The following is a 21,789-nucleotide window of genomic DNA, read 5'->3' on the forward strand; positions in this document are numbered from 1 at the left end:
CCCTCCTGTGTACCCCATAACAACTCCTCAGGAATATCTCTTTGCCCAGGCTCCAGCCCTGGAGTGCTATTGCCCCTTTTCCCAGAGTATCCACCTCTCGAGATGACTGAGGGCTATCCTGTCAAGCCACAGAAAGTTTCACCTTTCTTTCTAGCTTCCTCTTTAATGAACACAAGAGAATATGAACTCCCATTTTACCGCTTTCAGGAAACAAATGAATGCATGAAAAGCAACTGCAGCTAAGCTTTGGTATAATACAGAGAAACTAAACCTGTGATGTCTAGATGAAGCAAAAAGACAAAAAATCTAAAACCAGTAACAGGAATTTCACAGTGATGTGGCAAAATACTTAGTTCAGCTAAAAATGGAAAATAGGTATAGATGTTCAAACAAGTTATTCCACAGATACGGTAGAGTATGAATTCTTCACACGTAAGTTACTTCATGGTACTAACCCTGAACCTGCCCATACATATGGGATAAAATGCATGCTAGTGTGGTGAAACAAAGTGAGGCTTTCACTGAGAAACGTATTATGATATACCAAACAGCAGAAAAAAATAGTATTTGAGATATAAGAAAGGGATGGAGTCATAAGGTCTTGGTTTGTAGTACTGAATCTGCTCTTGGCTCACTCGGCACGTTGCCCATAAATAAAATGGATTAATTGTGCTTCTCCTGTCCCATAAGAAGGTGCAGAGAATTACGTATATCTAAGTGTTACCACTTTGAAAGCGTAAAAAACCCATGCCCTCCATATAGGGAGGAGGGAGCCAGAAAAATTAAGACATGGGCATTTTGTGTTGGATACCAGATCTGAGGCAAATACAGAGATGCATTTGAAACTTCCAGCTTTAGTGGATCTCCTGGTGTTTCAATTACTTCTCTGCAGAAAAAACCTTTTCTCACAAGACAGATGCAAGATAAATTCATTAACATTTGTCATGCTGTGATCCTTTAATAATGAATCCCATAGAAAACCCCGGAGGAAGTCATTAATTCTGTAATCAGCACACAACCTGGGTGATGTTCAGAAAATAAAAGGGACAGAACCTGAACTAAGAGCTTACAAGAAACCCTGAACTGTTTTTTTTGAGATGTTTTTTTTTCTCCTAGACAATGAATACAGCAGCTAATACATGTAAAAATAGCATATGTCTAGATAACAATCTTTCACCAACGTGGGGTTTTTGTCTGCTTTTTTGATTTGCTTTCTAAGGCTTCTTGCTACCGTAATCTTGTGGCCTTTGCAATTATGGAGGGGAAGAATAGGTTTGAAAGCAGGAGAAAAGGATTTCGGACAAACAACCATGCACTGGCAATTCACTGACCTGAAACAATCTTGAGAAGATGTGAAATGTATAGACAGCACAAGATCCATCTGTATCTGACAGCATTTGATTGACGTGGCAGCGCCAGGCTTGCTCTTCATCATCATATGCCACTGGTTGGAAAGCTGCCAATATGGCAGAAAGAAATGGTGAAGGAGGTGGGGAAGTTTGTACTTCTGGGAAACCATCCTGTTCTTCTTCATCTTGGCTATAAATAACAAACAACAGAAATTAACTCCTTGGGATTTTTTTTAATGAAAAAACCCCTTCATTTTGGTAAGAAAAAAAAAGAATTTGGAATTCAAAACAGTGTTTTGCAAAATAAATAATCAATCAACTAAGATAACTATGAACCAAGAAAAGAGTGAAAAAATAAAAAACTTCTGCTATTGCAATATAAAAAATTGCTTATACTCTCAAATACATCCGAAGTCTATTAAAACGTTATTTCTATGCATACCTACAGACAGAGGGCTATGTGTAGGTTATGTATAGCTATACACAGCACTATATATATACACACATCACTCAGAAACTGATATTTTTTTCTTGCCCACAATAACTGAATTAACATTCAATTCTTCAAATTTTTATTTATCTAAACATATGTTCCACAAATATCTATAACAAATTCTAGCTTTCATTAAGAGAAACACAACAGCTCATTTAGCAGTGTAATCCTACTTTATAACTGTCTTAAGTAACATCTTAAGTGAATGGAGATAGATTGGAACGCTTTCATTTTCATGGGCGATCAGTTTAACGGCCCTTTGTTCAAAGAGCATTCTGCAGTCATACTTCCCATTAGACACCAAACATCCAATAAAAATATCAAACTATAAATTAATCAATGCTACTACTTGCAATCATTAACTTCATTGTTAAAATTTTCTGTATTACAAGGAATGATACATTTTGACACTTGTTCTTGTATAATTGTACTTACATAGCAAAAATACATGTGACAAGATTCCAAGTATACATAGTTTATTAAAATAATTTTTTTAACACATGCCATTTTTCTCTATAACAACCACCTCATTCACAGTGGAACCAAGTATGTCTTAAGACTTAAACATGTCTTAAATAAGAAGGGTGGGTGCTGTGTTTAGGTACATTCATTTTAGTAGCACAAAGCTAAAAAGCTAAGATGCAATCCTTTTGAATAATATCTGTAAGCAAAGCTTCAAAAAGATTTTTCAGGTATTTTCTAACTGATGTACCAACCCTATAAACAAACACCTATGTCTCTCTTCAAACTAGAGCTATGGAGTTTTTCTTTTGTTTGCTTAGTGTGAACAAATGAAAGCCTTAAGAGATTTTTCAGTTGCACATTAGAAAATAAACTGCTGTTAACTGGCACCAGCCTTTAACGCTTGCAAGGCATATTGCAGTAGGTTGCATATGGGATTACAAGATTCAATTTCTCTGCTCCTCTCCCAGTAGAACCTTCTCAAATGACTTGGTCCTTCACAGCTCCTCTTGTGTCCTTTTCTGTAAAAGGCTCCTTCAATGATATCTCTGACAGAATGTACACTAAGCCTATGTTCCTATATGCACTAAGTCTATGTATTATTCAGTACAAACTTCTGAACAAATTTTAAGTATGAACAAGCCTATGAACAATTTGGAATTTGTTTGTTTTGGTTTGGGGGTTTTATTGGTTTGTGGTGTTTGTTTGTAGTTTTTATTTCTCTGTTTGTTTGTTTGTGTTTTTGTTTGTTTTCCCTCCTTCTTAGACTGTTACCTTCAAAGGACTTTGTGTTTCGCTTTAAATATGACTCAAACAGCTAGGGCTAACTGTAACCCAATAGTTATTTTTGATCTCCATATTAAAAAATGGAAAAACATGATTTCACTTTAAAATGTCTTAGAAATATACAAGAGACAAAAGACTGATTAACCTTAGCCCTGAAAATAAAACTTGGGCTAATTCAAAGAAAAACTGGCCTAACTCCTACAAGAGCTTTGATTAAAAAAAACCAAATTAACATTTTTCTCCTGTCTTTGGGTGCCAAAATAGGTTCCGCCATAATTCAGAGCAGTTCAAAGGCTTTTCCGTGTTACACTGCTTGCAGCTTGTGGCTGCCAAGAAAACGTTCCAAAATACCCTGACCTCTTTTCACATTTCTAGCCTATTGATAGTGATGAAATGTATTAGATTTCTTTTATTCAATAATTCTCATCTTTTCCTGCAAAGCTGTTTTCCATGTACCAGAAACAACTGCTGAGCAAACCAGTGAGTGTGTTTGCTATAACAGGCAAAACCAATCAACCATTATTTCAGATACACAAAACATTATTTTAGGTACTTGTATTATGGAATTCATGGAAAAAGCCACACCATAAGAAAGCCTACTTTGTTTGATTCATGCACTTGATAACATGTAATCTCTGTTACTTCGAACCAACATTAATCTTACCTAGACAAAGCAGAGAAGTCAGCTTCTTCTTCTTCACATCTCTCGTCTAGCTCTTTCAAAGCAAGAGTGACATCCTCTTCACAGATAGATTCAGAATAGCTCTCAGGAGCTGCTGCCTCTGTCAGTTCTGGGGTCTCTTCCAACTCAAGAGATTCATGACAGACCAGACAGTCTTGTTGTTCTTGTAGTAGATACGACCCAGTGTCTTCACTAGCAGTGCTAACCTGTTCATCCCTTACTGCTGAACTGCCTTCCTGTGAATCAAAAATACTTTTATTACTTTTATTGTCAGGGCTTATGTATTCTTATCAGTTTTTGTTATGGTAAAGTAACAGAGTTATAAAAAACAGTTTACAAATATCCATTTATACTTTAATCCTTCAGCTCTTTGGACTGTTCACATGGTTTTACTTGAGAAAAGACAGGCAGTCTATTTGCAATGTTAATAACTTCTGGATAACATTAATATCCTAGAATATGACTTATTATTTATAGCAAATACAATCAATTAGATCTGCTAAGAAAACACTCCCAGAAAAGTATCCACAAATAGCCTCAAACATACTTAGAACACAATGAAGACTTTAATATTTTACTTTTCTAGGTAAGGACCAGAATTACTGCCTCATGCTTGGCTTTGGAGTCTGGAATCAGTACAGAACATTTCTTCTCCCTTCCACTCTCCATTTCAACAAGTTTCTACAGCATAACTGAACAACAGTGTAACAGATGAACAACAGAAAAAGGACATTCCACCTTTTTTTTTTTTTTTTGCCATTACTGTTAATATGGGGAGCTTTACGGGTTTAACTCTGAATCTCTGTATGTAGGCTTTCAATCACTGGCAATTATAAAGAGAAGAGTAATAAACTCAGGTAGGTAATATTAGAATGACCCTTTCTCTCTTCCCTCTTCCTCCATTAACATTATACTCATTAATATCGCTATATCGAACAGAGGAATTCAGATCTAGTTAATTTACAATGAATCAATTTGAAATCTTTTACTGGATTTTTCTGTGTTATAAAAATAACACTTTCTTGTACTTGTTGTTTCCTAAAGGCACAAATTATCACACATTTTCATTCTTAGTGTGCTGGTCTTCTTCTACTGGCATATCCAAGACTGGTCAACAAACCTTTGGACAGCCTCTAAGCATACACATCACTTCATGACTTTCATCAGTCTAAACAGATTCTCTGACAGATAAATAACGACACATATTAAAAAAGACAATGCAGCTTTAAACAGAACACTATCATTTTCTTTCGCAGTGATCCTAACCTTATTGCACTTTGACGATGGTACTCCTCAATGTGGCACTGCTGTAATTTCACACAGCTAGTGACCTCACTTCTAATGCCTCTTTTGTAAAAGTTAAATCTGGAACTTTATTGCACAGACCAGCCACTTTGTCACACTGAGCGAATAAGGTACATCGGAACACAAGACACTTTTACAATACCACAGCAAAATAATTTGGATTCAAGCAGTGGTCCATTTCTACTATAGATGTTAACATGCGATACAGAACTGCACTGATCATGTCTGGTAGATGTACACGTGAGAGATAAACATTTTCTAGAAGTGTAAGTGCTAATAACTAGTTAAATTTACAGCTACGTTAGACTTCACAGTGCCACGACTCCTGATTTCTGAAGTCTTCCGTGTAACACTGGACATGTCTTTACCACCAACATGAATGTTCTTTAAGTATCTTAAAAATGTGATGTATATAGTTGACAACTCCACAGAACATAAGGAAAATTACTTCTAGTAAACCATACCCTCATAAACCCACAGTGCAAGGGAGTAAAACAGAATCATTTTAGTCAGAAACTTTCATATACTTAAGCTTGTAAACCTTACTGTACAAAATTGAAAATTTTCTTGTAAGCTAGACTGTAAATTCCCAAATGGAACGTGAAATGTCCTTTTTGCAAAGATACATGCTATTATCATAAATCAGCCAAATACATTCAATTAACTATTTAACTCTTCAGCACCCCTACAAGAGAAACAAGGAACTCACCTTCATCTGACCAGCACACACACTTTGTTTTAAGTAATGGCTTCAATTTTTAAATTTTACCTTAGATAAATTTTGATACCTATTTATTTCAATTAAAAACATTTTGATAACTTGACACTTGGCATGTAATGAAATACCTGTGTTGAAAGAGTTTATATATAAAGCATATGAGCATAGGAAAAAACAATGCAATATGCCATGAGTTGTGCAGTATAAGAACTTGGAACAAAATTTGTTTTACTGGCTTCAGAAATTTTTCAGAGTTGATAGTGTCCATATTTTCAAGCTCATTCTTAAGAGGCATAAAGCCAGCTCTCCTTTTTAGCAACAAAATCCAACTAGATATCTAATTCTTGTAGAGAGGTAGCTGAGTGTTTGAACTGTGCTTAAAGAAAACATACGTATTTGACTGAATCCCACATTCTAACAAGCACAAAATAAACCTGGAACACATCACATTAACTATTGCAATTATATGCATTTGCAGTCTTTTTTTTTTTTTTTTAATATAGTAATTTTCTCTGGATGCAGCTTACTCATGAAATTTTTTAAGCCCAGTTTAAATATTTTCATCATTTTTAATGATATTGGTGATTTTTTGTGGGATTGTTTTCACCTGGATTATCAGAAGTATAGTGATTTTCTAAAGGGAGCAAAGAACAATGACTCCAAGTATACAGGCAGTCTCAAAAAGAACTATGAAAACAAAAAAATGAGTTACAGTTCAGAATGTACCACAAGTGAATAATGGAGAGGATAAAAATTCAATCACAGTGAATTTCATTCTATAAAATCTCAGCTCATATAGCACCTCTCCCTCTTGAAATCCTAACATAAAACATCCATCCAATGTGGAAAAAAAAAAATCCAGATTAAGTGTTCTTCCTCACCCAAAACTCTATTGGAACAAAAATGCATGTTGTAGACAAGCAGATGAAGCGCTAACAGATCAACCTGTTTGACAATTTAAGCACACGTGCTCTACAAAGTTAAGACAGTTTATCAACTGCAGTGTAACCAAAACACTTTAAAAAAACCCCATATAGATAATCATAATGGAAAAAACATGAAAAATTAGGGAAAAGGCTGCTTTATAAAAGTTACAATATCACACTTTTAGAAGGTGAAGATTTTATCACAGGAAACCACTCACTCACACTTTCCCTTTGTTGTACTCTAAATATGTCTTTTGTTCTTAAGAGTTACCTTCATTAAATGTTAGCTAGGTGGGTGGTTTGCCTGTTAATACGAGTGATTTCTAGGTAGCAAATAGGTGGACTACAGCCTTTGTTGAGAAACCCCAGTCACACAAACCAGTCAGTAGACTGTTTAAACGTGGTTGGCCAAAGACTCATTCTTAAGTGTAAACCATGCACTCGTTATTCCTACACATAGGAATAACTTATCTTCCTGGAAAACTCAGTAAAACCGTATGTTCTTTTAGTTAAACATGGGATTAGCAATGCAAGTCCAAATAAAAATGAGATTGCCAGTAGCATCAATAATTTTACCTGAAGAGATAAAATGTCGACCCAAACCCAGCCACTTCAAATTCAAGAAAAAAACCCAACATATTGAGGTCTTAGCTACAACTGCTAAATATTGTACGAATTGTAGCAGATGAGTTTTATTTTAAATTATGCAAAAGATTTAAAAAATCAACAAACAAACTGAAATACTTACAGATTTGCAGGTGGCCATTAGCTTGAACTCTGTCTCAGTCCACAGAGGGCTTTCCAAAAAAGTATACCACTAGCATCTGTGGTCCTTTTTAAAGGATTATTTAATGGAACCAACTGCTAACACAGCTGGCCTGAGGTTTTATTCCCATATAGCACCAATCACATTAACCCAAAGAAAGAAAAAAAAAAAAAAAAAGTGGGGGGGAGGGGAAAAAAAGTATTTGAAAGAAGGATTTGAACTGTATCAAGTAAAAGCATCTTGAGTATTAGCCTATTTTCATTCTGCACCTTGAAATTATCATTATCAGCCCTTCAAGAATATTTTTAACCTGTGGTAAGTAAGTTCCCTCAGTCCATCCCAAGTAGTTTTCATACTGAAGGAACATTTTCTAAGAACATTCCAACAGGTTAGAAATATTAAAAGCAAATCAAATAATCAGTGTAACAGATGAAAATTCAGTTGAAAAGAAAGCCAAAGTTGATACTAAACACTAGAAGGAGCCCAAATCAGCCATGCACCAGCCCACATTTCTCCCCACCTCAGGCAGCTGGTTGCTAGAGTTATCTAGAGGAGAAGCCTCCAAACTTGGGGTCTCAGTTCTGATTTGAAGTACCTCTTCAGTTCCCACACTGCTAGTGGAATCTTGAGACTGAAGTGATAAACCAGCATGATCTGATATTGTCTCGTCTATGGCAGAATCACTGTTTAACTAAGACAGAAAAGAAAGAAACATGAAATTCTTCATACTTCATCAACTATGTAGATTACAGGGAAACACACATTAGTTTTGAACTAGGCTGTTTCAGTATGGTTAGCTATTTGAATTTACTTACATATGACGAGTTTCACAGCCTTACACTAAAACCATTACAAGCATCACATGCATTTCTGTAACATTTAACGTTGAAGAGAAGTTTGAAGGTATCCTTGGGATCTAGAAAATTAGTTCCTTTCTTGCTTTTAAAGGTCTTTGGCACCGGTGAAATTTTAGACCGAAAACGCTGAACAGCAGAGCTCTTTGTTAGGGGCAAGAGTAATACAAACTTTGACTAAAGTCTGACAAGTGGCATACTATCCCTGCTGCTCTCCATCCAGTATTTTTACCTAATTTCATTTATGTAGTGCAGAGAGACTTCTGAGTGGCCAGCATTCTTGACTTTCCTCAGTTATACATACGCACACTTCAAAATCCATAATTAAATTAGCAATTTCAATGTTTAAACACAACTGAGGCTCCCACAGGATCACTTACTGCTCTTATTTAGTATTTTGGCTTTTTTTGAAGCAAGGAATCCACAAAGGCACACACTTTATATATAACACATGCAATTTTCTCCTTAAACAAATATAGTAAGTATAAAGACACAACAAAAATGAATGTTGTACTAGAATTATAAACCTGTTATGTACCACCATCCCTCCACTGATGTTGTTATGAAAAAGAAGCTTAGCCACCTTAATTTAGTTCCTCTTTAGTTCACTTAGGCTGAAAGTGTGAGCCATAGTTATCCATTAAAAGTCCAAATGAAAGCTTAAGTTCTCCAATTCCTTTCACAGAAAAATAACTTACCATCTGTGAACGAGACAGTATCTGACTTGCAGTGAGAGCTGCTTCTTCTTCTGAAGACTCATCAGTATCTTCCTGGTTGGTCAAGTTCAAGCTGGGTGTGCTACCAGAGTACTGACATTCTTGAAGAGATGGTGTGTCTCCTTTGTCAATACTGTCAAGAGAGCGCCTACGAACGCCCCAGTTGAAATTGTCCATGCTTTCACCCTGTAATAAAAAACACATATGTAGGTACAAATTTCAACACAATAAAATTCATACACAAATGCAACACAGAAAACACAAGTCCTGAATGCGTTATGAACAGAGTTTCAATCAGCCCTTTAATTTTATTAAAATTTTAAATACCTTATTAAATGATGTTTGTAGATAAATTAAAATATATGGCAAACGAGGGAGAAATCTTTTGAATATCTTCTTGGAAAGCAACTCAATATATAATCTAGAGCTGTATCAGTATCAATTTTATATATCTGACTACAAAGTACAAACACACCACAGACAACAACAGATCAACAAGCCAGGGCACCAGGCTGCAACTTACCTGCAGCTCCTGGTTAGCAAAAAGGAAAACACACATAATTAGAAAGAACGAGGACAAACACTTAAAGATACTCTAGAACCAGGGAAAAATGTTTTATTACATAAGATTTGCCAACAGTAAAAGACTGATTCAAGCTCTGAAAAAAAGCTTTAGTCAAAAAGCTAATATTTAAAATAATTTCTTTTTCTAATGGGAGATTGATTAAAAAAATAAACAAACTGATGACAAAACACTAAAACCAGCATGCTTATGATACATTTTCTCTAGTATAACATTTAAAGCAACTGTTTCAACAAACACCAGATGAAATTCTTTAACTAACACACATGAATCTGAACTGACCACATCCAACTGACAAAGCATCATCAACACCAATTATATACAGGTTGTAGAAAAACCTATGTCTTCATTAACTGTTTTGCGTCAGTTTTATGAAATGCACGCTAATCACCAATAGCTGGATCTTTTCTGTATGCACATTTTAAAGCTGAGATACTTGCGTTTCAATAAATCAACATCCAAGTGAAATCTGTATCTTAAAAACACTAGTGTTTTAATTCACAAGTACAGTAACAAACTTTGATCTTCTCAGGCACTTTGTCAACCTTCAACAATTAATCTTAGTAGGATGCAAAATCTGATCAGTTCACCAGACTACAAAGAGTTCTGAAAACACCGCATCTAGCCCCAGATGTGCAACCATGGGTTCCAAAACCGCTCTAACAGAGTGGGTGTCTCTTCTGGTGACTTAACAGATCATCATGTTGTATTAAATATACAAAGCAAATGCAATGTTTTGTGGTCTCTTTCTCTCTTAGTGATTTGTTTTACTCCAAAAAAGCTGAGTAGTTATGGCAGAGCAAAAGAATCACAAAAAGTACTGTGGACTGAAGCACTTGAAATTTAATCTAAGTGTTACTCAGATTTTAATGTAAAAGCCCAGTTAATACCATCGACATTTAATTATTAGCAACAAAGAACATCCTGTATTTTTGGTGCAAAGGCTGCTCTTATATCAAGAGCACAATTTATATGTAACACCGTAATTTTGTACAAGCTGTACTTCCCCCCCCCCAGTATAGCACTATGGGTTGCACACAGGCAGGTAATGAGAAACTTGTTTTCTTCATTATGATCTTCTATTAAATGCACAAAATGAAGTTAAAGATTAGCTTGGTTTGGCAAAGTTTTCAACTTTTGGCATCCTACCTGCAAAATTAAAATAATATTTTCCTACTATTGAGCCTTGATGATTCTGAACTGTTTGACTACTTGCATTCAATATTGGAAACTGTATCAATACAGTGTGTGCTCACATATCTGTAACAGACCATAATGAGCTTGTAGCTTTCCTAGAAGATGCAAATATTGGCTGAAGTGAAGCAATACACAGGAATCATGTAGGAAGGGATCTAAAACTAAAGTATTAGGGGGGTGAAAAAAGCAAGATTTTCTAAAAAAGGCTAGATTAATCAGGAGAACAACAATCTTAGGTTTTAGATTAGGCAGATACTCTTCTTAGCAGCTTGTTGACTCATGACCTGCAAAGGTCTCCATTGCTAATTCAATATTTTGTATGGACTGTAACAAAAGCACTGAAAGAAACTACAAAGCATTTGATTTCTTCTCCCCAGTCCTTTTACATTCCTACTTTAAAGCCCTAGCAAATTCTGAGTGAATCCTTTTATTTATTCCAAGCAAGTAACAACTGTTAACCGGATCTTTACTATTTCTTGATATTTAATTTTATTTTACCTCCTCTCTCTCTTTTTTGATAGGAGGAGAAGTGGAGGAAATGTAAGAACTGCAACAAACCAGATATAATGTAAAAGTCAATGCAAGCAATTATGGTGACCAAGTCAATCTCATGTAATGAGATAGTATATTTTACAGTTGTTAACTCTGAAAGCTATTCTTCATGTTTTCAAATTGCAGAAATATACCAGGAGTAAAAATTAAGCCATTTTCTTAACATATTGTTCCATAACTAAGTTTTCTACTGCATCATACCAAGCTGTGCATCCTGTCATTGGCTTATACTGTCACATCACTTCACTTTCAGATTAAGTCACTTAACCTCCCCGCCAAAATCTCAGCCCTCCTGTAAAAAACACCCAACAATTGCAACAACTTAACACTGAAAAGTTTGTTACATAGGTTTCTTTATCATGCAAGTCAAGTTCAATCATGTCATAAATTTTTCCCAATTGGATTAGTTAGAAGAGCTGCCAATTCCTTAGAATTGCACCAACATAACCTAATTTTTAAAACGTTCTCCAATGGAAATACACAGAAGAAATCCCAAGGTCTCACCTCTGCATCTTCCAGTTCAACATCTAAAAAGTCAAAGTCTTTAAAAACACCAAATTGTTGTTCACTGGTATTGTCTTCTACAGCCACTTCCTCCTCTTGAATCACTTCTTCTGTTGTTGAAATAAGACTAGTTTGTTGATCTCCAATTTCCAAGTCTTCATTAGAAGAAAACACAACCTGCAGAGATGGGTAAAAATAGAAATAAAAACTCCAACTTGTGTAACTTGTAGCTAAAGTCAGCTATCCTGCTTCCTGCAATTTAATGGCATTAGTGGCAGCTAGCTTGCCACTATAATGGTAATACTAGGGCAAGTGCAGACTGCAATTCGTTTCAAGACTAGTTGGATTTTAAACTACATTTTTAAACTAATTATATCATTCTCTCAATCTGAGAGGCATAAATAGAGAAGAATATATTCCTGAACCTTCATTTTCATAACCACAATATTAGTCAAACTTAAGAACAAAAAATCCATCCTCATAATAATCATCCACATGACACAGGTCATATCATTTCTGCCTACAAATTTTTGTGGAAGGACTGTATATCTTTAAAAAGACATCCAATACCGGCTTCCAGTGACTATAATCTTCACAAATTAAAATTCGCTGTTCATTTCCATTTGAATTTTCTAAAATCTCTTCAGTTTCAGCTTCTAGGCATCTAAGTTTACTTATTTTACCCGCCTCCACTAGATCCACCTCCCATCAATATTTTTCCCCAGCTAAGAACTTCTATGTCACAATAAAAAACAATATCCTAGATGATAACCAGGGTAGGCTACTCGCTCTATTTTAAAAGCTCTTAATGTCATCACCACCATTAAGCTTAGTACCTCAGTGGGGGTCTTTTCTGTGCCATACATAGAAGTAACACCATTTGCCTATTTTTCCTCAATAGTTAAGACTATTGTTCCTACTGATATCCGTGTTTGTTTGAAGGCATATGATCCACTGATAATTTTCAATAGATTCTATGGTATTTTCAATACAGCACCAACATCCCTGCAGTCCTCAGCTATTGCTGCCCCTTCTCTCTGAAGTGCATCTTATTTATAATGGACTAGATAAGAGATTTAGTCAGAACAGGGGAGACCCAGTTCAATCCCCTCTTCTAGCCAAGACAATGAAAAGTCATGCGTGCAGCCTCAAACACACAACACACTCTTCTTGAGTGGCAGTGTAGTCCTGCTCTCCTGTGAAGAATGTAAAATGTTGAGAAAACGTATTAATGATGAGTCCCATCAACGGAGCTCCTTAGTAGTCAACTAATTTAATTTGGTGAGGAAAGATCTGAGTTCCAATTTCCAATCCGACGATGTGTTTTGATAACCACAGAAGATAAAAATTAAGAATTTATCTTAGTAATTTATCTTTGCTTTAACACATATAGCCTTCCCCCTGTAAGACTGACCTAAATTCACTGAGATGGCAACATTAGTTTTGAGTGAATTTAAATACTGTTTTGAAACCTGTTTAGTAAAGAACAAATAATAGTAATTAATTACTTATGATTCCATATCCAATACCTGAAAACACAATAGTGTTTTTACTACAGGAATTTAAAAATCAAAACAAACCACCATCACACCACTTACTGAAGGATTCTTGGGAAGACCAGATTCTGGACCACACAGAGAAAGCACATTCATTAGCTTCTCCCTAGTTCTTCTCTGAAAAATATACCACAGAAAATCACATAGCAAGGCATCTGCTGGAAGTCCAGGTGAAAATGTAAAACACCTGCATTTTTAACTAGTCATCCCACATGCTGACATACTCTAAAAATAATCTTAGCATTTTTTCTTTTCACCAGTATTAGCTTTTGGTTTATGATATATTCATTTATTGTTTTGCTAAGACACAATATAGACTTCAAATTACATTTCAACAATTTTTTTATACATTCATAAATACTGTCTGTAATACATGTATAAGGTACTTGTGACACAATGTACCTGAGATAGTTGTGGTCTCTTCCAGCTGACGGGAACTAACGCATTTGAATTGGAGCCTGATGAAGTTGAAGAAGTGCTCCGGGTGACAGCAATGACTTTTGGCTTCCCGTTTCTACCAGCTGCACTGTGTTGATCACCATACTTATTCCCAATAATAGGCGTCTATCGAAGACAACAAATACTTTATTAAAATTCAAATCCATATGAGTAAAAACTACACATTTTAGAATTTAGTACTATATAAAATGTAGGAGGGTTTGTCTGTTTGTTTGTTTGTTTTTAAGCATTCTGTGAAGCCCATGCCTAATCCACTGAGCACTGGTACACTGGCAAATACAAAGCTGAATACTTCTACCCTGAGCAGCAGGCTGCCATTCTGTCGACTTGTGGTTTTTTGAATCATGCAAATTTTATGCTGACAATTCAGTTATATTTGTTAAACACACTTTAAAAACAACTGTGGTAAGTTTAAAAGATGCAAAGGTTCTCTACAGAATCATTCACAGACATGAACAGGCTGTTTTCACAGACCAACAACTGCACTAACACACGCACACTTCTGAAAACCAAAGATTAAATTCAGCCCCTTTGGCAGCAAATGCTACTCCAATGAACTCTGTGGGAAATCATCTTGTCTCCCAATTATCTGCATGCACTGAAATTTCCAGTAAGGAATTAAAGAGAGGACTCTATCAATTTAAGAAATGCTAAGACATCTCTATCCCAAATCATTATCTAGGGTCAGCTTCAACTAAGAGCCCTTATTTTTGATTACTTCTAAAGTTTACACGATTTTCATATCCCTATATTACACTGCCATCTTTGGCTACGCCCCCTTTTCAGACACAAAATGAGTATCAGCTGTATGAATACACTATTTTCAGTTCTAATGAACCCTAACCAAGGACTAGGGGTGTTGTTTTTAACTACAGGAGGTTTTTCCCCAGTTGTGTCCATCTCACACTGAGATTCCTATATTCTGTATCCTACTCTCTCCTCTAAATTTTCTTCCCCTTCCAAAATCACGCCAAAACTGCAGTACAGGGTTTTAATCCTCTCAGCTCTTGAATACACAACCCTTTATTTGATGATAGCCTGGAACATTCAGCTGTCAGCAGCAGCCAGCTGCATTAGCCTGCTCTCTGACACAGCTGAAATACCCTTGAGAATAATCCTATTGACTTTTAGTAATTAACTCTCCAGACATTCAAAGGGGGGGGGAAAGGCAAAAACACAACATAAATGAATTCAAAGTTTATCTTTCAGTATGACTCTAATTGCACATATGTAAAACTTCAACATCTGTCATTCTTAAAAATGATATTTCTTTTAAAACATATAGCAGAAGGCTAACAGAAAACAAATGGGAGTTTGCAACAGAAAGTCATTATTGCATTGTAATTTAAATATAATAATTACCTCGGATATATCAAAATGAAAATCTAATGTCTTCCCAGGTAGCTCCTTGGAGACATTATTAAAAATTTTCGTGAAAGAGATTTCAGGAGAACCTATGTCACCTCCATAAGACTTTGGAATATCATTAGGTACAACAAGGCTTGCTGATCGAGAGACCACCAGCTTCAAAATATTAAGGGCTTCCTTCCAATATGGACTCTAAAGAGAACGCACACAAACCACAAAACAATCACTTCAAACAAGACAGCCATTTTTAATGTACGGCAGGATTTAAAACTCATTGCAAGATTTCCAAACCCAAAAGCTCTAATCTACATTGGCAGCTTTTGGACCTTGAAGTGCTGGGAAGGCAGCAGCAAGGCACTGGGTCATCCCACACTGCACGGTCAGGTCCAGCCAGGCAGGCTCAATAGCTCCAGGTCACAGTGCCATCTGCACCAGACTCTGTTGCATGTCCCTCACTCCCTGTATTTACACTTTTTTTTACCATTGTCTGAAGTATCTGCCCTTCATGCCCCAGAAGATAAAAACTGACAGCATTTAAAAGCAAAACAATTTCCACCTCCTGGCATCTTTAATTATTTTACACTGAATTTGAAACAGAGAAAATTTACTTCCTCACACATTTCAAAGATCTTAAAAAAAAAAAAAAAAAGGGCAAAAATATTTACAAGGTTTTTATGCAGTACCAGACCAATGGAATGCTTAAAAAAGCTAGGACAAAAGTAGGAGAACAAAAAGAGGCAGAGTCCAAGTGCACTCTCCTTAAAAAGATGATTACAGTAATGTAAATAATTCAGCAGTTTCATCTACGGAGGCTGTGGACACAGAAGACACTTAGACCAAGCACAGCATCTTGTGAGGGTTAAGACTTACACTCCTGAAAATGTTAGGATTCTACCTGAATTTTAAATCTTCCATTTTTTAAAATTAGCAGGATGTCTGTCTGCTTTGGTTTTTTTGGTTTTTTTTTGTTTGTTTGTTTTTGGTTTTTTTGTTTTGTTGGGGGGGGGGCGTTTGGTTTTTTCTTTTTTAATTAGGATGCCATGTTTGTTAAAATATTTTTTTTTCTTCCATTAAAAAAATAAACACCACTTTCAAGGCTCTAAGTAGGTCATGAGAGTCTTCAACAATCTCCTGAATTTCTGTGCATCATAAACATAAAGAAAGTAGTCTCAAACTTGAACCATCCTGGAGCAACTTAAATTTATTAAGACTCACTGTGATTGCAGAGGACTAAAAAAATCAGCTTAGTAGCACCACATTTAATCAAGACATGTTCATTTATGATCTTTCATTTTGTCATCTACAGTAACATGTTTTATCGTATCAAAAATACACAGGCTTCTCTGGAATATCTTTTTGCTAGTACCACTATTTTGATAGAAGATGTTACTTCTAATTAAGATTACATTCCATGGTAGGTGTGGGCTTGCATCTAGGTTAGAGGCAAAGCAAGGCCATCAGGCCATGAAAATTATAGTTATGCTAACCATTCCATTTAGCCTAATGCACTGTGACAGGAGCACAATATCTAAAGTACATATCCATCAATAACAAAACATCCAGGAACACTACTTTTCCTGGTTAATTATGATTAAACCATTTGACTGAAATACATTTGGCAACAATGGAATTCAAGAAAAAAGAAAAGTAGAAGAAAAAAAAAAAAGTACATTGAAATGGTTTTATGCTCCAGGCATTTTCATAAAATCTTTTAGCAAGATGCTAGACCTTCTTCTGCAAAATAGATTTTCAGTAAATTGTGTTCCAAGTACAAAGGATAAAATTACCTAGGGCAAAACACTGCTGTTCATCTTTTGGGGACTTTCTTTAATAAAAAATGCATTCCAATTCATTAAGGTGCATCCTAATGGTTCTCATAGATGTATTAGTGAAAGTGATTTAAACATGTATTTAACTGTAAAACTTCCTTTTGAAAACACATATACTTAAAACATTGAGCAGTATTCAGCAGTGAACATTTCCATATATTTTAATAGTTGAAGGATCATCTCCTCTAACTGAATATTTAGAGTTTACTTTATCTTTAAAAAGATGCACATTCACCCAGGTAACTTGTCCCACAAGATGTAAATCAAATTGGACAAATACATAAGCAGAGAGTGAACTGAAGTACATAGGACAAAAAATGAAATACCATCGAATCTGACTTTGAACAACTATTCTAATATCTGGAATAAATTAATTCCCAAAAAGGTTCAAATGTAATTTCATTACCACTTTGATAATAAGCAGAAAGGCTTTTATAGTTTTTCAGAATACCTACCTGAACATATTTACCAATAACTTTTATGATTTCCAAATTAAACTGTTTAACTGGTGCTGTGGATAGGTCAATATGACTCAGAAGACTGTAAATGATCTGCAGTAAGGACTGTTGCATACTGGATAATCCTTTCTCTAACAGCTAAAAAAAATTTTTTTAAAAGACAGAATTTAATTAGTGCCTTTAATGGTAGCAAAAAGTGAAAGCAAACATTAAAATATAGTTCCATACATGTTTATTTTTCCCTTCAAGAAACTTGTGTACCACTTCATGTTTTCCAAAACTCTGTTTTAGCATTAAAAAGGTAATGCAATAGAAAAATGTTCTTTGTCCTAATTCAGTTTTTTCCCTGAATTTTGACATACTTGTTAGCACCTAATAATAAAACACGTCTTACTAAAGAGAAGTCTTCATACAAATTCAACACCATAAAGCTGTATGGTGTCGAATGAAAAACAAGTACAATTACACCTTAAAGAAGGCTGGTACACACAATCTTACAAACAAAATAAGTACATATAAAGTCATTCAGGAGAAGGTACAAATATTTTTTAAAAATACCTTCATCAGCTTGAAGTGATATACTTCAAGGACAAGCTCTACAAGCTTTTCACACAAGGTACTTTTTTAAAGGCAATAACAGTTTTCCTGTACGAATGGCTGGCAGAATCATATACTGAATTCCATAATTTAAATGGTCTTTCATTATATACTATGCAATACTTGATTGAACTTTGAAATTATTTATTAAGTTGTGATAACAACATCTCTAAATGCATACTTGGCTAAAAAAAGATCTCTTAAAAATTGCACTAAGTATATTTCACTAAAGCCAAGACAGCGTGTGCATTTTATTCATGTAGTATGGAATATAAATATCTACTACGAAACACTACTATCATAAAAAGGGATCATTTCAAGGTACATTTAAATTGTTTCACTCCAAAATGGCAGTAGTCATCCCTTTTCTATATCCTAGAACATTTTAATATATTCTCCCATTACAGAAGACATGCTTTTTTCCCCCCCAATATTCAGAATAATGAAAAATAAGGAATTGGCAATGAGTAAATGTGATGTTGTTCAGAGATTGTCAACATGAGATACACTTTTATTAAAAATTTACCTCTGCAAGATAAGTTACAAGGTTAAGTGTGGCATCTGAGAAAGAGTCATGCAAATATCTACACACTACGTTAATCCAGTTAGAACAGTCTCTGGAGTAACTGTGTGTACTATATAAACTCATCATGTGAGCCAGATTGGCAAGAGTTGGTGATTTCTCCTCTGCACAAACCTGAAAAGAGAAAAGGATATTTAATTGTATTAGAAATGACAAATTTTTAACCTAAGCATTGACAAGTCATTATGCACTTTCCAAGATTTCACTCTCTTTCCTAATAACCAAAATCAAACTTATCATACAAGCAACACCTACAGTTTCTGTTGAATTTTGGTACAGTAGCTTTTAAGGCACAGCAGTAATTTCTGGATCTGCATCAGGCATGCACTCCTTTGAGGTGGCCTGCGCGCAGTTACACGATACACATATCAGAGTTTGAGCAGCCAGATGGTTACGACTGCATCTCCTACAACAGACAGCACTTTCTTATTCCCCTTTCCCAGTTCTTCCTTAAAATGCAGACTTTCAGGTCAGCATACCTCCAGTCTGGCTGGAGCTTGTTGGTGCCTACCATGTACTGCTTTAGCAGACCTACAGTTCAGAAATACTCCAAGGTTAATCAATGTGTACAAATACTCAAAAGAACATACTTCCTTTTCTTCTCTACCTACCAGTCCAAAAAGGTAAGGATCACTTCCTTCTCATAAGTAAATTAGGAAGGTGTGCTTACAAATTAAGTTCACATTTAAAACTACAAACTGAAAAATCAGACAAATAAGAAAAAGCAATTGATATCATCAATAAGGAAATGTGTTCTTCATATCTAAACTTTATAGAATAAGCCAAACGTGCATTTTCATGGAGAAAGGGAAACTCAGAGGTTGATACAAGGTCCAACTATATAAATTAGAACTAGATCACATGTTTGAAATACAACCTTTTACAGTTATATCTATATTACTATTAGAATCACATAGAAGTACTACATAGGGGAGCAGAAACATACAGAAACAATGCTGGTATAAACTCATAGATACTTCTCCCCAAGCACCATTTTACATACCTTTGCTATCCTGTCAGCTGTCTCTTTACAAAACTGAGTTGGGTTATCAAAATGTTGTATCAGATGAGGAAGTAGGCACAAGATGTTTAGGGGAAATCCTAAACATATACATAAACACAGTTATATGAGCCCTAAAGATTTTTAATATGACTTAAGAACTCTTAGAGCATGACACATTCACACCGATATATAAATTATATATACTCATACATGTACATAAGTGTGTGTGTATTTAGAATTTACATAAATGTGTGTGTTAGGTATAAATATGCATAAAGATGAAAATAATCACCAGACCAATTATGCAAAACTATTATGAAACTGGATGGCTTTAGCAGAACAATCACATTGTTTCTAAAATGTGTAAACTTTTAAAATACTACTAATTGAGCTAGTTAGCAGAAGATCATGAAAAATTACTATACATGCTCTTAAAACTCACTTGTAAGCAAGTTTCAAGGAAGTTAATAGTCAATACATAAAGTTTACATGCAGTATTTCTTGGCAGATGATGTCTGTGATGCATCCCCACTATCTAGCTCTGTAACATTTAGAGCATTTAACTGATGGGTTTTTTTTAAGGCAAATGCATAATTATTGTTGATTTTGATTACACTTAATTTGATGAAAAAAAAAAATTTTCATTACACATGCATTTACTAAAGATACCTGCTAACTGAGAAGGATCCACCAAAGCATGCTTGGAAATTGTGATGAGTTTACTGAGGAGATGAACTGTCATTTCTTGCGTAGATGCTGAAGTAAAGCCTTTCAAGAAAAGCTGCTGAAGGCCTGGAAAGTTATTCCATTTCAGTTTATTTTGCACCTTTTCTATCTTTTCCCGACTCTCCAATTTATCCAGAGGCAAGTGAACAAGAAGCTTGTTGAGTAGCTTGAGAGCCAAAAGGTATTCATACTCATAATCTGACTCTAGCAACGAAGCTGCAATCCAGAATATGGTGGCCATCAAGTTGACAGGGTCAGTAGTGGGCTGCACATCATACATCCCTCCCTCTCTCAGGGAGGAAAGGCTTCTAGTCCTGGCCAAACCTCCACCATGATTTATCCTTCCATCCATTATATCTAGTGTGTTGCTCCGTCGACGGTCGCATTTCCGCTCACTGATTAAATTCAGTCTCAAAGAATTACTCCTTGTATTGCTGTAGTATCCCAAACAACTGCCACTATTAATGGGACTTGTGCTTAGATTTATCTGTCCAGTGCTTTTCCTATTAGCTGCATACTTGTTTCCCATTAGAGAATCATGGTATGAAGTTCTAAAAGAAAAATCAATATTATGTATTAGTCCATGCAAAATACTTTAGTAACATACAGTTTAGAAAAAGGGAAGAAAATAAAAAGATATTACACTAATCAAATATACACACACAGAGTGAATATTCTGCTTCATCACTGAAGAGTATTATAATAGATGAAAATACAGAGTTTCTATATTATTACTGAAATATCCTTACAGCGTAAGAACAAGACTGTAGCATCCCGTTATGTCTGCTACAAAATCTATTTGTTGCAATCTCAGAATACTAGAATTATATAACAATTCAGTAAAATCAGAAAAATTAGCCTATAGCATGTAAAAGATTATCTGTGAATTAAGAGCTAGCATTCCAACTTACTTATAGATGTGACAGAGAAATGAATGAATTAATAAGTGAAATTAGATACTTATTACCTTATATTTATCTGAAGTATCTGACCTAGAAGAATCAACACCTTCCAGTTCTGAGTCTCAGAAATTGAATATTCCTAGAAATCTCAACATTTTCAAAAACTTTGCCATGAAGTCAAACAGATAAAGATGCCTGTACATTTAGGGATTTTTTTTCAGTTTGATAAAAACATCATTGAGCTGACCACTCAGACTGTAATGAGACACACAAATGACTCAGACTATTAAGTTACACATCTCATATATGGACAACAAATCTGAGGGCTAAGACAGGCTAGCACTTGCTGTAACTGAAGAAATCTCTTCTCTGTTAATATTGGAAGCATTAAAGCAGTAGATGTGGTCTATCTCGA

At 35.2% G+C, this 21,789-nt stretch overlaps 1 protein-coding gene across 1 annotated transcript in view; it reads right to left on the reverse strand.

Annotated features, from left to right (window-relative positions):
* The window catches only part of LOC104468491 (protein furry homolog-like), a gene marked incomplete at its 5' end in the record, with an annotated part of 36,267 nt that extends 15,244 nt beyond the window's left edge, over positions 1-21,023 (reverse strand). The window contains 13 exons of the mRNA XM_010082637.1: positions 1,332-1,539; positions 3,755-4,008; positions 8,008-8,178; positions 9,040-9,243; positions 9,581-9,589; positions 11,894-12,070; positions 13,492-13,566; positions 13,852-14,013; positions 15,271-15,468; positions 17,561-17,701; positions 18,687-18,857; positions 19,747-19,844; positions 20,416-21,023. Of these exons, the coding sequence (XP_010080939.1) occupies positions 1,332-1,539; positions 3,755-4,008; positions 8,008-8,178; positions 9,040-9,243; positions 9,581-9,589; positions 11,894-12,070; positions 13,492-13,566; positions 13,852-14,013; positions 15,271-15,468; positions 17,561-17,701; positions 18,687-18,857; positions 19,747-19,844; positions 20,416-21,023 (2,476 nt within the window). The remainder of the gene's footprint in view (positions 1-1,331; positions 1,540-3,754; positions 4,009-8,007; positions 8,179-9,039; positions 9,244-9,580; positions 9,590-11,893; positions 12,071-13,491; positions 13,567-13,851; positions 14,014-15,270; positions 15,469-17,560; positions 17,702-18,686; positions 18,858-19,746; positions 19,845-20,415) is intronic.
* Between the last annotated feature and the right edge of the window lie 766 nt (positions 21,024-21,789).

This window comes from Pterocles gutturalis, unplaced genomic scaffold (genome assembly GCF_000699245.1).
Source record: "Pterocles gutturalis isolate BGI_N339 unplaced genomic scaffold, ASM69924v1 Scaffold48614, whole genome shotgun sequence".
Lineage (NCBI taxonomy): Eukaryota > Metazoa > Chordata > Aves > Pterocliformes > Pteroclidae > Pterocles > Pterocles gutturalis.